The sequence below is a fragment of the Macrobrachium rosenbergii genome, chromosome 4, assembly GCF_040412425.1.
Source record: "Macrobrachium rosenbergii isolate ZJJX-2024 chromosome 4, ASM4041242v1, whole genome shotgun sequence".
NCBI lineage: Eukaryota > Metazoa > Arthropoda > Malacostraca > Decapoda > Palaemonidae > Macrobrachium > Macrobrachium rosenbergii.
In genome coordinates, this window is record NC_089744.1 from 28,568,719 (window position 1) to 28,581,348 (window position 12,630).

The 12,630-nt window shown below is 44.1% G+C and overlaps 2 protein-coding genes across 2 annotated transcripts; both read right to left on the reverse strand.

Annotated features, from left to right (window-relative positions):
• Positions 1-2,432: 2,432 nt before the first annotated feature.
• LOC136837072 (uncharacterized) lies at positions 2,433-4,265 on the reverse strand. The gene has a single exon (XM_067101681.1). The coding sequence runs from the start codon at positions 4,263-4,265 to the stop codon at positions 2,433-2,435; it is 1,833 nt and encodes a 610-aa protein (XP_066957782.1).
• A 25-nt stretch (positions 4,266-4,290) lies between these two features.
• On the reverse strand, positions 4,291-11,010 carry LOC136837080 (uncharacterized). Its single transcript, XM_067101689.1, has 2 exons — positions 10,991-11,010; positions 4,291-5,116 (listed from the first exon to the last, which is right to left on the reverse strand). Exons 1-2 carry the CDS (start codon positions 11,008-11,010, stop codon positions 4,291-4,293), a joined length of 846 nt encoding a protein of 281 aa, XP_066957790.1.
• Between the last annotated feature and the right edge of the window lie 1,620 nt (positions 11,011-12,630).

The window sequence follows — 12,630 nt, forward strand, 5'->3', positions numbered from 1 at the left end:
TGAACATGAATTTAAATCAGAAAATGTATGACAAGAAAGGTTCTAATGATATGGTTATCAGTTGCAAAATGGAATAAAGAACAAAAAACTGGAAAATTTGTCTTGTAAGAAGAAAGGGAGACAGATACTAAAGTGTATTCATATGTCTTCCTTTGTGGTAGTTGCTTATCTTCCAGAGCGCAGCTCCTGGAGCTTAGCCAAAGGAGAAGAGAGAGAGAGAGAGAGAGAGAGAGAGAGAGAGAGAGAGAGAGAGAGAGAGAGAGAGAGAGAGAAAATAGCATCATAAAACACCTCAGGGAGGAGAGCAGTCTTATAGGCTGTTAAGTTTGTTAGCCACTTCCGTCAAAAAAGCAAAAAAAAAAAAATAAAAAATAAAATAAAAAATGAAAAGGCTCAACCACAGATAAACAGTCGCGTATCTCCGATATTGGAATCCTTTAAAGGAATTGCCGGCGTTTCCTAAAAACAGCATTCATAAATGTCACACGTCCTTTTAGTGGATCGAAATATATTTCGAAAAAAAAGCAAAAAAACAGCAAGAAAAAAGTATCCTGTCTTTTGATCACGTCTTTAATAATGTTCTTGCAATGACCGAGAGATTTATTGCAAGTTGGTTTTTTGGGAATGTAAATATTAATCAAACAAAGGTGCGCGGACTGGTTCAGACGAAGGATGAAATCTGGAACGTTTTATTTAAAACAAAAAATAAATATATTTTTCTTCGCTCTGAGTGCCGTCACCTTTAATTTCATTTCTACTGTTATTTTCCACGCATACACATATTCAGTGCCACCAAAGTCATTAAACCTCCACCTGCTTATTTCATTTAAGTTCACTCTCTCACTCGCTGTCCAGAATCATCAGTGGTCGAAATATATTATGGTTTGGTCGTGTAAATATTGTTTTTATGCTCCTTTTAAGCTTCATAGAACACTGCTAGATTACAGCAAAAAGACACACATACACATACATATACATACATATATACTGTATATGTATATGTATATGTATATATATATATATATATATATATATATATATATATATATATATATATATATATATATATATATATATATATATAAATATATGTATGTATGTATGTATATGTGTATGTGTATATATATATATATAATATATATATATATATATATATATATATATATATATATATATATATATATAAATATATATATATATATATATATATATATATATATATATGTATATATATATATATATATATATATATATATATATATATATATATATATATATATATATATATATATATATATATATATATATATATATATATATATATATATATATGTGTGTGTATATGTGTGCGTGTGTGTATTACACTATTGCACATCGCGTACGATGAGGATTAAATCAATAAATATAAAAAGTTCAGTCAATCCGCAGAACAATGTTCAGAGTTACCAGCGTCTTCAATAACAATCAAAATAACTTTCCGTGCGCGCGTGTATGTTTAGGCCCTGCGGCTTTGCGTCCGGGGAAAGTCAATGTTTACTCAGTAAATTTACTCAACCTATGATGTGTAAGAGATCAGATTTCGCACGGTCGAATAAGATATCAAGACGCGTCTACCGCTCAGCCCATACCGTTCGCTCCCCTCTTTCCCCCTCCCCCTCTCCCTCTCTCACTCCTCATCTCCCTCCCTTTGCCTCCCTGTCCATCTTCCAACTCCCTTCCTCTCTGTCTCTGTAGGAACCCCATCTCCCAGTTCTCCTATGTCACTATGGGAATCCCATCTCCTAACTCCCCTCCTTTGTCTGTATAGGAACCCCACATCCCAGTTCCCCTCCTCTGTCTCTGTAGGAACACCATCTCCCAGTTTCTCCTCTGATTCTGTAGGAACCCCATCTCCCAGTTTCCCCTCTGTCTCTGTAGGAACCCCCATCTCCCAACTTCCCTCCTCTGTCTCTGCAGGAACCCCATCTCACAGGTTCCCTCTGACACTGTAGGCCTCATCTCCCAGTTCCCCTCCTCTGCCTCTGAAGGAACCCCATCTCCCAGTTTCCCCTCTGTCTCTGTGGGAACCCCATCTCCCAACTTCCCTCCTCTGTCTCTGTAAGAACCCCATCTCCCAGTTCCTCTCTGACGCTGTAAGGCCACATCTCCCAGTTCCCCTCCTCTGCCTCTGTAGGAAACCCATCTCCCAGTTTCCCCTCTGTCACTGTGGGAACCCCATCTCCCAACTTCCCTCCTCTGTCTCTGTAGGAACCCCATCTCCCAGTTCCTCTCTGCCTCTGTAGGCCCCATCTCCTAGAACCCTCATCTGCCTCAGTAGGAACCCCATCTGTCACTGTGGGAACCCTATCTCCCAACTTCCCTCTGTCTCTGTAGGAACCCCATCTCCCAGTTCCTCTCTGCCTCTGTAGGCCCCATCTCCTAGTTCCCCTCCTCTATCTCTGTAGGAACCCCATCTCCCAGTTTCCCCTCTGTCTCTGTGGGAACCCCATCTCCCAACTTCCCTCCTCTGTCTCTGTAGGAACCCCATCTCCCAGTTCCCCTCTTCCCCTCTGACACTGTAGGCCACATCTCCCAGTTCCCCTCCTCTGCCTCTGTAGGAACTCCATCTCCCAGTTCCCCTCTGTGCTGTGGGAACCCCATCTCCCAGTTTCCCTCCTCTGTCTCTGTAGAACCCCATCTCCCAGTTCCCCTCTGACACTGTAGGCCTCATCTCCCAGTTTCCTCCTCTGCCTCTGTAGGCTCCATCTCCCAGTTCCCTCTGATGCTGTAGGCCTCATCTCCCAGTTCCCTCCTCTGCCTCTATAGGCCCCATCTCCCAGTTCCCCACCTCTGATGCTGTAGGCCTCATCTCCCAGTTCCCCTCTGATGCTGTAGGCCTCATCTCCCAGTTTCCCTCCTCTGCCTCTGTAGACTCCATCTCCCAGTTCCCCTCTGATGCTGTAGGCCTCATCTCCCAGTTTCCCTCCTCTGCCTCTGTAGACTCCATCTCCCAGTTCCCCTCTGATGCTGTAGGCTTCATCTCCCAGTTTCCCTCTTCTGCCTCTGTAGGCCTCATCTCCCAGTTTCCCTCTTCTGCCTCTGTAGGCCCAATCTCCCAGTTCCCCTACTCTGTCTCTGTATGCCCCATCTCCGAGTTCCCCTCCTCTGTCTCTGTAGGCCCCATCTCCCAGTTCCCCTCCTCTGCCTCTGTAGGCCCCATCTCCCAGTTCCCTCCTCAGTCTCTGTAGGCCCCATCTCCCAGTTCCCCTCCTCTGCCTCTGTAGGCCCCATCTCCCAGTTCCCCTGTGCCTCTGCAGGCCCCATCTCCCAGTTCCCTCCTCTGCCTCTGTAGGCCCCATCTCCCAGTTCCCCTCCTCTGTCTCTTTAGGCCCCATCTCCCAGTTCCCCTCCTCTGCCTCTGTAGGCCCCATCTCCCAGTTTCCTCCTCTGTCTCTGTAGGCCCCATCTCCCAGTTCCCCATCCTCTGTCTCTGTAAGCCCCATCTCCCAGTTCCCCTCCTCTGCCTCTGTAGACCCCCACCTCCAGTTCCTCTTCTGCCCTCTGTAGGCCCCATCTCCCAGTTCCCCTCCTCTGTCTCTGTAGGCCCCATCTCCCAGTTCCCCTCCTCTGTCTCTGTAGGCCCCATCTCCCAGTTCCCCTCTGTCTCTGAAGGCCCCATCTCCCAGTTCCCCTCCTCTGTCTCTGTAGGCCCCATCTCCCAGTTCCCTCCTCTGTCTCTGTAGGCCCCATCTCCCAGTTCCCCTCCTCTGCCTCTGTAGGCCCCATCTCCCAGTTCCCCTCCTCTGTCTCTGTAGGCCCCATCTCCCAGTTCCTCCTCTGTCTCTGTAGGCCCCATCTCCCAGTTCCTCCTCTGTCTCTGTAGGCCCCATCTCCCAGTTCCCCTCCTCTGTCTCTGTAGGCCCCATCAGTTTCCCTCCTCTGTCTCTGTAGGCCCCATCTCCCAGTTCCCCTTCTCTGTCTCTGTAGGCCCCAACTCCCAGTTCCCTCCTCTGTCTCTGTAGGCCCCATCTCCCAGTTCCTCCTCTGTCTCTGTAGGCCCCATCTCCCAGTTCCCCTCCTCTGTCTCTGTAGGCCCCATCTCCCAGTTTCCCCTCCTCTGCCTCTGTAGGCCCCATCTCCCAGTTCGACCCCTCCTCCTCTGTCTCTGTAGGCCTCATCTCCCAGTTCCCCTCCTCTGCCTCTGTAGGCCCCATCTCCCAGTTCCCCTCCTCTGTCTCTGCAGGCCCCATCTCCCAGTTCCCCTCCTCTGTCTCTGTAGGCCCCATCTCCCAGTTCCCCTCCTCTGTCTCTTTAGGCCCCATCTCCCAGTTCCCCTCCTCTGTCTCTGTAGGCCCCATCTCCCAGTTCCCCTCCTCTGTCTCTGCAGGCCCCATCTCCCAGTTCCCTCCTCTGTCTCTGTAGGCCCCATCTCCCAGTTCCCCTCCTCTGCCTCTGTAGGCCCCATCTCAGTTCCCCTCCTCTGTCTCTGTAGGCCCCATCTCCCAGTTCCCCCCTCCTCTGTCTCTGTAGGCCCCATCTCCCAGTTTCCTCCTCTCTGTCTCTGTAGGCCCCATCTCCCAGTTCCCCTCCTCTGTCTCTGTAGGCCCCATCTCCCAGTTTCCTCTCCTCTGTCTCTGTAGGCCCCATCTCCCAGTTCCCCTCCTCTGCCTCTGTAGGCCCCATCTCCCAGTTCCCCTCCTCTGCCTCTGTAGGCCCATCTCCCAGTTCCCCTCCTCTGTCTCTGTAGGCCCCATCTCCCAGTTCCCCTCCTCTGTCTCTGTAGGCCCCATCTCCCAGTTCCCCTCCTCTGTCTCTGTAGGCCCCATCTCCCAGTTCCCCTCCTCTGCCTCTGTAGGCCCCATCTCCCAGTTCCCTTCCTCTGCCTCTGTAGGCCCCATCTCCCAGTTCCCCTCCTCTGTCTCTGTAGGCCCCATCTCCCAGTTCCCCTCCTCTGTCTCTGTAGGCCCCATCTCCCAGTTCCCCTCCTCTGTCTCTGTAGGCCCCATCTCCCAGTTCCCCTCCTCTGTCTCTGTAGGCCCCATCTCCCAGTTCCCCTCCTCTGTCTCTGTAGGCCCCATCTCCCAGTTCCCCTCCTCTGTCTCTGTAGGCCCCATCTCCCAGTTCCCCTCCTCTGTCTCTGTAGGCCCCATCTCCCAGTCCCCCCCTCCTCTGTCTCTGTAGGCCCCATCTCCCAGTTCCTCCTCTGCCTCTGTAGGCCCCATCTCCCAGTTCCCTCCTCTGTCTCTGTAGGCCCCATCTCCCAGTTCCCCTCCTCTGTCTCTGTAGGCCCCATCTCCCAGGCCCCCCTCCTCTGCCTCTGTAGGCCCCATCTCCCAGTTCCCTCCTCCTCTGCCTCTGTAGGCCCCATCTCCCAGTTCCCCTCCTCTGCCTCTGTAGGCCCCATCTCCCAGTTCCCCACCTCTGCCTCTGTAGGGCCGTCTCCTAGTTCCCCTCGTCTGTCCTTGTCGGAGGATCCCCTTCTCCAACGAGGGAACAGCGATAGGACCGGCTTCAAACGCCTGGAGGATAACAATAACTTTGAGGCTGAAATTGCCTCTTAATTTTGGGAGGTCCTTATTCCGCTTTATCTAGGTAATGGTCCAGTTGAAGGTTATATATGGTTATGTAACGGGATATTCCTGTGACATTTGGCATAGTTTCATTTGATATTGTAAGAGAAGATATACTTAGGATTTTTTGTAACTGAGCTTGCATTAACAGGTCTCATTTTCTAGTATTTTTCATTTTCAATTTTCATTTACGTGTGCGATGGTGTTATTTAATAATTCACATGTCAACCTAACTTCTACAAACAGTATTATTCGTAAGTAGTGTATAAATATAAAAATACTTGTAACTAAACGAGATCATATCCAGCAAGTCGTAAACATTCAATGATGTTCAACTTATGCACAGATATTTTGCAGGGAGTCTACGCAAGTATTGTAAGCTTTTCAGTAAGAGGTACTAACTAACTGAAAAGATTTACTTATTTTTCACCTAGACTGCGTTGCAATGTAAAGCACGTGTGTGTGTGTGTGTGTGTGTGTGTGTGTGTGTGTGTGTGAAGGATGGACTGACTGACGAAACTTGCGAAAGCTTTCCCAATAGCACATCATAAGCACAAGGAACCTGCTCCTCTAATAACTAAGGTGTCGGGAAGAGCTCTGAGCCTTCATTTGCTGTTTTGGGGTTGTCACTTGCCATACGGTGTCTAAGGTTACTTCATCATTCCTTTTCCATTTATCATTAACATAATAAATTCATTATATTATTTTCATGAAATAAAGCCCTGATGCCAATGGAAAGAGCGTATAAACAAAACCATGGGAAATTCGTCAGCACGACCAGACTGAATGAAACTATTTTCTCAAGGAAAGGGTGAATGACGGATTGTTACCATAACTATGTGTACGTAAACAAACCGTCTCCTTGAACCTAAAAGAAGGAGGTCAGCCACAAAAATCTCTGTTCCTTACAAGTTACTCAGTATTGACCGTTACTTCTTAAGGTGTATTTTATTAGGATTAGTATCAAAGTAAGCCAATAAGGACAAAGAAGGTCAGAAAATTCAGCGATTTTAGAATTTCAGGGGAATTTTTAGTTAGGAGAGCTGGCAATACTGCACAAAGCATTTCGTCAACCGAAAATAGCAGCTGACCACACTCCAGGGACGAAAAAAACAGAATAATGACTTTAGACATTTTATTTACCCTTCAGTCTTTGCTAAACATTCATACATATTTTTTTTTTTCAATTAAAAAAGCAACTGGACATCCAAGAGGGTGATACGAAAATTACCAAAATAGAACAAAGGTTTTCTAAGTTAATAGTAAATGGAAATCAAATCTTCTTGGAAGTGAATTGTGTATGTTACAAACGAATACGAGCAGAAATGGGAAACTGCTATTAAAATGAACAATTGTTTGCCTTGTGGCAGTGATAAGAATTAAAATGGCGTGATATGTAGATCTGGCTAAGCTAAAAGAAAAAAAATGTAGAATGCGGTGATCTGGAAAGTGTTACTGACTTTGACTGTGCTGGCCAGAAGAGATGAAGAACTGGAAAGGAATAATGGCCTTCATAGCCATGAAACGGGAGTGACGTGGTGTTTGGATTTTCGAACTGCTGATGAGCCTTGTGCTGACGCTGTTTAAGCGTGTGTTGTGTGTGTGTATGATTTAGACTGAACAACATTAAAGTCTATTTCTGTAGAAAATAAAAATTAGGTCATTAAAAGATCCTTAACCTAAAGATGCTGTTGAAACAATAGATTTCACTGTATAGCTTTCGGGATTGTATGCCAAAATGTTCCATTTCTTCAAAGAGCGAATAAGGGACTATAGGGACATGCTCTCTAAATGCAAAAGTAAAGATTTGTATATAGTGCAAGGGCAGAAAAATAAAGAAAAAACCAGCTTCGTTGTTGTACTAGATGCAAACCAAACAAACGCAAGAAAGGAAGATCATCTGAAAAAGAAAAACAATTACAAACTCCCAAAGCAGCGCCAATAAAAACGTTTATTTCCCTAAACGTTTATTCCCCGAATTGGTAAACGTCCCGTTAACTGCCAAGCGCTCCCCCAATACTTAGTGGAAAACAATATCACGTAAATGGACACCTGTGCTTACCTTAGTTGTTTCGGGATACCGATACATACCAAGGAGCTAGTCTCAATGCTCTCGAATACTCTCTCTCCAGCTCCACATGGTGTGGAACGGGAATACAAACAACCAGCATCCCCCTCTTATAACCCCCCTCCCGCCCTCCCCAACAAGCCTATATTAGCCGGATGCTTAGAACAGCGGAGTACGCGTCTAAAGGCTGTGTGGCTCAATGAGGCGTGTGAGGTTTGAATGCGGAAGTATGTGCGGTACGTCGAGAGAGGGCGAGAAGCAGAAGGATGTAATTGCCTGTACGCTTTTTGCACGCCTTTGTGAGAGCGTGAATTATGCATATTATACTATAATCTTGCGTTGCCTCGCGCTGACGCTCATATGTTTATGTGCATACGCATTGGCACGTGTGTGTGTTTGTGTTGTGTGTGTGTGTGTGTGTGTGTGTATATATACTGTATATATATGTATGTATATATATGTATATATATACATATATATTTGCATATATATGTATGTATGTGTGTCCGTGTTTACGCATATGCACCTGTGCTTGTTTTCAAAAACGTAATATGACGAATTGCTAGTAAACAAATAGATGAATAGAGCTATAAAGTTGTTAAAGGCAGTAAATGCGAAAAAAATAACCTTTCTCACCCTAAGAGACATATCTAGAATTCTCTCTCTCTCTCTCTCTCTCTCTCTCTCTCTCTCTCTCTCTCTCTCTCTCTCTCTCTCTCTGTATGTAATTTAGCTCAACTATATGCTTGCTGGCACATTTATTGCACATAATCCCATACTGATTAAAACTATTAGTACCAGTAAAGGCACAATACCCGAGATGAACAAAAACGGTTCCTCCAGCAGAAACAATAAACGAAATATAAAACTCTGGCCAAATGTACATTTCTTGGTCATGCTCGAGTAGATACTCCGTGACAAACGCAAATTATTTGTCAAGAAAGGCTTCTTCATGCACTGCAACACGAAGTTCACTGACTCAGTGTTCAGTCATTACTGTAACTGTGACGGGAGAAAGATAGAGAGAGTCTGATTTTGCTCTTTAGCAATAAGCAAATATCAGTGACGATACGGACGTTTTCCAGTGTCACTTCAGACATCAGCTCAGTTCCTAAGCATCATTTTCATCGTCAGTAAATATAGTGGAGCGGGATAATGGGAAAGAAGTGCAAATGGTGATACAAGCAACAGATTTGGCATGAGAACTCTTATTATCCCCATAAATCAAAATCAACCTCCGGCCACATCAATATTTGGCTATTTCCAAGATGGCTGACACTTTTCCAAAATGGCAGCAAATTTGCTGTATATTTCAAATATTTTCATTTCATAAGCCTATAAAAGTTGCATACTGTCCATATAATGACTGAGAATTTGTATTTTGGCACTCTTACTGTCATGAAGAGATAAAGTGAACCCATCTTTCCAATATGGCCACCATATGAACGCCATATTTCCAAAATGGCTGCCAAAGATAAAAAGTATGTATCTCCTGAGAGAAACCAATATGTTTTGTATATCAATTAGTTTTAGCAAGCGCGGTGCAGAGAGCTGTGCAGCTAAGTCCAGATTTTTAGCACTTGCACCTGCCATGGCATTCCTTTTTGCAGCCACACTTATTCAGTTCTTAGCAAGATTTTGCTACTCTTGGTAAATCTGTCCAATACGGAAACCAGGTGCCATCAATATGTTGCCATCCCCAGTGTCTTGGACGGGGCAAAACTGGATGACATACTGAAGACTGGCACCAGATATGCCCTGCTTGAAAGGTAGCTCTCTTGCAATGCTCTCTAAGAGCAGCCCTTGTAGGGGGAATGCAATCATAAGCTCTTTGCTTTCTTGCAAAGAGATCAAGTCTAGCCTCATTTATATTTTTATACGAACTGCTTCTGTCGTACATTAGCACCACGAACTATTCAATAATTTGCAGGTCTTCATCTTCTACAGCTGCTGGTGTTGAACTTAGTTTTGTGAATGTGGGTGTGGCACGCTGAAACACAGTCCATGTTTGCCATGCAGACTTCTTCCCCTTTCCATGAAAGGCAGACACCATGTCACACCCGCTAAATGCATGGAAAAAGGGAAGGGCTGAGGCTTTTGGTCCCATGGCTGCCACAATTTCATGGATAGGTATCCACCTCATGTCTTTTCCTCTACCAAATTTAATCCATAGTTTGTCCAAACCAGTTTTTTCTATGCTAGATACTGCTATGATGACAATGTCAGTGTCTGTACTACATATGATTGCACTTGAGATACCTTCATGCTTTGCAGCTTATGCAACATGTAAAAGGACGCTAGTATCTGCCTCTTCGTGAGTGCAGTCTTGTAGGTCAGCAGTGTCTTGTTCAGCTTTGCTACAAAGTGCAGCATCCCCTTTAGTGACAATTATGCATGGTGTATCATCTGCTTGAGATGAAATGATTGTGTCTGCCAAATATGCAAATAGTTCAGTTTTGTTGTGGTCATTCCTGAGGAAGCTGGCCCAATTGCCAGGAGTTTTCGCTGTGCTAATTACTCTCCGGCGAACTCCTGTACCTCTTTTTTGCCTTGTTTGTGCTTTCATACTGTCTGTCCTATACATATCAAATACAATGTGTGTTTGCTTGTACTTCTGTATGTACTTCTGAATCTTGGACAGGACTTCTTCTTTAGCATAAGACTCAAATGTAGACCCCTTGGTTGGTCTCAGAGCATTTATAAGAGATGCACCATCCATTATGATAACATCAGCGGTAGGCTCTTTGTCAGGGATGTCTGATGCATGCTGTTCTAGTAGAGGCAGCAGTTGTGACTTGGTGCCCTGATGCATCTGTCCATTCTGTGCCAGTGATGTGGGCAATTTTGATTTTCATGTTGAAAAAATTCATTTAAATCACACTGTCTGTTCTGGCATGATATGAAGAGGCGTGAGAATAGATTACAATCATCCTTTATGGCTTGCAGTGACTGTTTGCCCTTGGATTCTGTAGTAGACATCTTGCGACTGAACAATAGAATTTTGTTCTTGTGTACTGGTTCATAGAATTTGCTGGGATGCGGGCAATCATCTGCTCTTTCAACCGTGTTCAGTGCACAAAGGAAGCATCATCATTTAGCTGTTCCAGTCTTTGTTTGTACAAATCATAAAGTTCTACCATTGTAAAATAGCAGCACCCATCTGTAGTCAACTGCTTGTCTCTTGTGTACATCTCAAGCTCAGCAAAAGCATGGGCACATGCCTCTTGTCTGCACTGCAAATAATCATCCCCAATTTTCTGGGAATTTAGCCAGGCCCTTTCCCTGTTGTACACGCCTGTCAGACAAGATGGGTGATACATATATCCCAGAGAAACAATTTCTCCAGCACTAAGCTTGGCCAGAAGTTTCTCACCTAGTAGGTTGGTGGCACATCGTTGCAGATTTTCATGTAAAGGCAATGTCATGGCCAATCGTAAATCTTTGATTGGTGCTGGTTGGTCACAAATAAAGCATATTCATTCTTTCTCAGTCTTAGATTCTTTTGCATCTTCTTCATCTGCCTTCTGGCTATTACGTGTGAATTTTGCTGATGGGGCATCATCCTCTTCTTTTGTCTTACACAATGACTCCCTTTTCCTTTCTAGTTTTGTTGTTTTGAACTTCAGCATACTTGATTCATGATATGTTGCTTTGTTATTTTCAAAGGTCTGCAGAATTCCATCACCTTCGTCAAGCCTTTTGGGATGAAATGGTATAGGCATTGCATTTAACTTATAGAATTCAGGAATGTTTGTAGCAAGGGTAACATAGCCAGCACCAGATGCATCAACTAGTCTTTCATGTGTGTCCTCTTGGCACAAGCAACGAAGCTTCCAGTTAGTCATACTATCTCCCTTCAGGAAAGACGTTGACTTCCAAGATTGTCCTGCCATTGCTTTTGTTCTATAGGCCGAGGGTTTATCCTTTTACCACCTATATAATATATATGCACTTTCAGATATGGGATACAACTAGGCTCAGATATGTCATAATCCTGCCCCTAGCCCGATCATTCATCCAATGCTGTTTAATTCCCGTGTGATCTGTACACCATCTAGAAGACTAAAACCCCATCTTCCTTGGCTGGGCTCTCCCGCGCTGGCACATCCTGTCAATTCAGGTGCAGCTGCTTAACTCTGAAGTGGGGCTAGCTAAACAGCATTTGGGAAACTAATAACAAATCTCTGCCATTAGCTAGCACTGAACCCCATGCTGAGTTTCACAGCTATAGTGTCAACCAGTTTGCCCTGGTAGTACACTGACACTACACTATTACACTTTTACATTAAGCTTATTACCCATTTTTTCTTCTAAATGAGGATGAAAATTAATTAACTGGGGAGCAATTGATTTCTAATCTACAAAAAAATGAACTGATCAGGCTGAAGTTACCCAAAATCCATGTATTACCCGACCTTTAGCCTCATATATGAGCTTAAGTACCAATTTTTGGCATTTTGGCGGACATTTTTGATATAGTGACAGCCATCTTGGATATTTCTATGCAGAGAAATGACGTATCAACATATATAAAGGCTTGTTTTTAATATTTTAATATAAACTGGGAGTGACTTAGGGATTTAAATGTGATTAATCAATTAAATACCAATATTCAAATATCCACTGGACGCCATTTTGAAAACCTGTCGGGCATCTTGGAAAATGGCAAAATTTTGTGTGGCCGGAGGTTGATAATGAGACCAAGGGACAAGAAAAAATAGCTGAGCCAAGTTTCATGCTTGTGCCACCATTTGCACTTTTCCCCTATTTTTTTTGTAGTTACCCGCTCCACTAATAGGGGAAATTAGAGTTTAGCCTAGATATATGACATCATTTGGTTATCCTGAATCTGTGCTATTTTTACACCGATTACAGAATAGAAGTAATGTGTTTTAGTACATATACACTTACATGTACAGAAACTTTCAAGTACTATATATATGTGTATATATTATATATATACATATATATATATATATATATATATATATATATATATATATATATATATAC

Excerpts from the sequence above, each read along its gene's own strand:
- LOC136837080 (XM_067101689.1), bottom strand. The coding sequence starts at position 11,010 with ATGTGCCACCAACCTACTAG. Across the intron at positions 5,117-10,990 it reads ATGTGCCACCAACCTACTAG|AGACAGAGGAGGGGAACTGG; the intron begins GTGAGAAACTTC and ends TGGGGCCTACAG.
- LOC136837072 (XM_067101681.1), bottom strand. The coding sequence starts at position 4,265 with ATGGGGCCTACAGAGACAGAGGAGGGGAACTGGGAGATGGGGCCTGCA.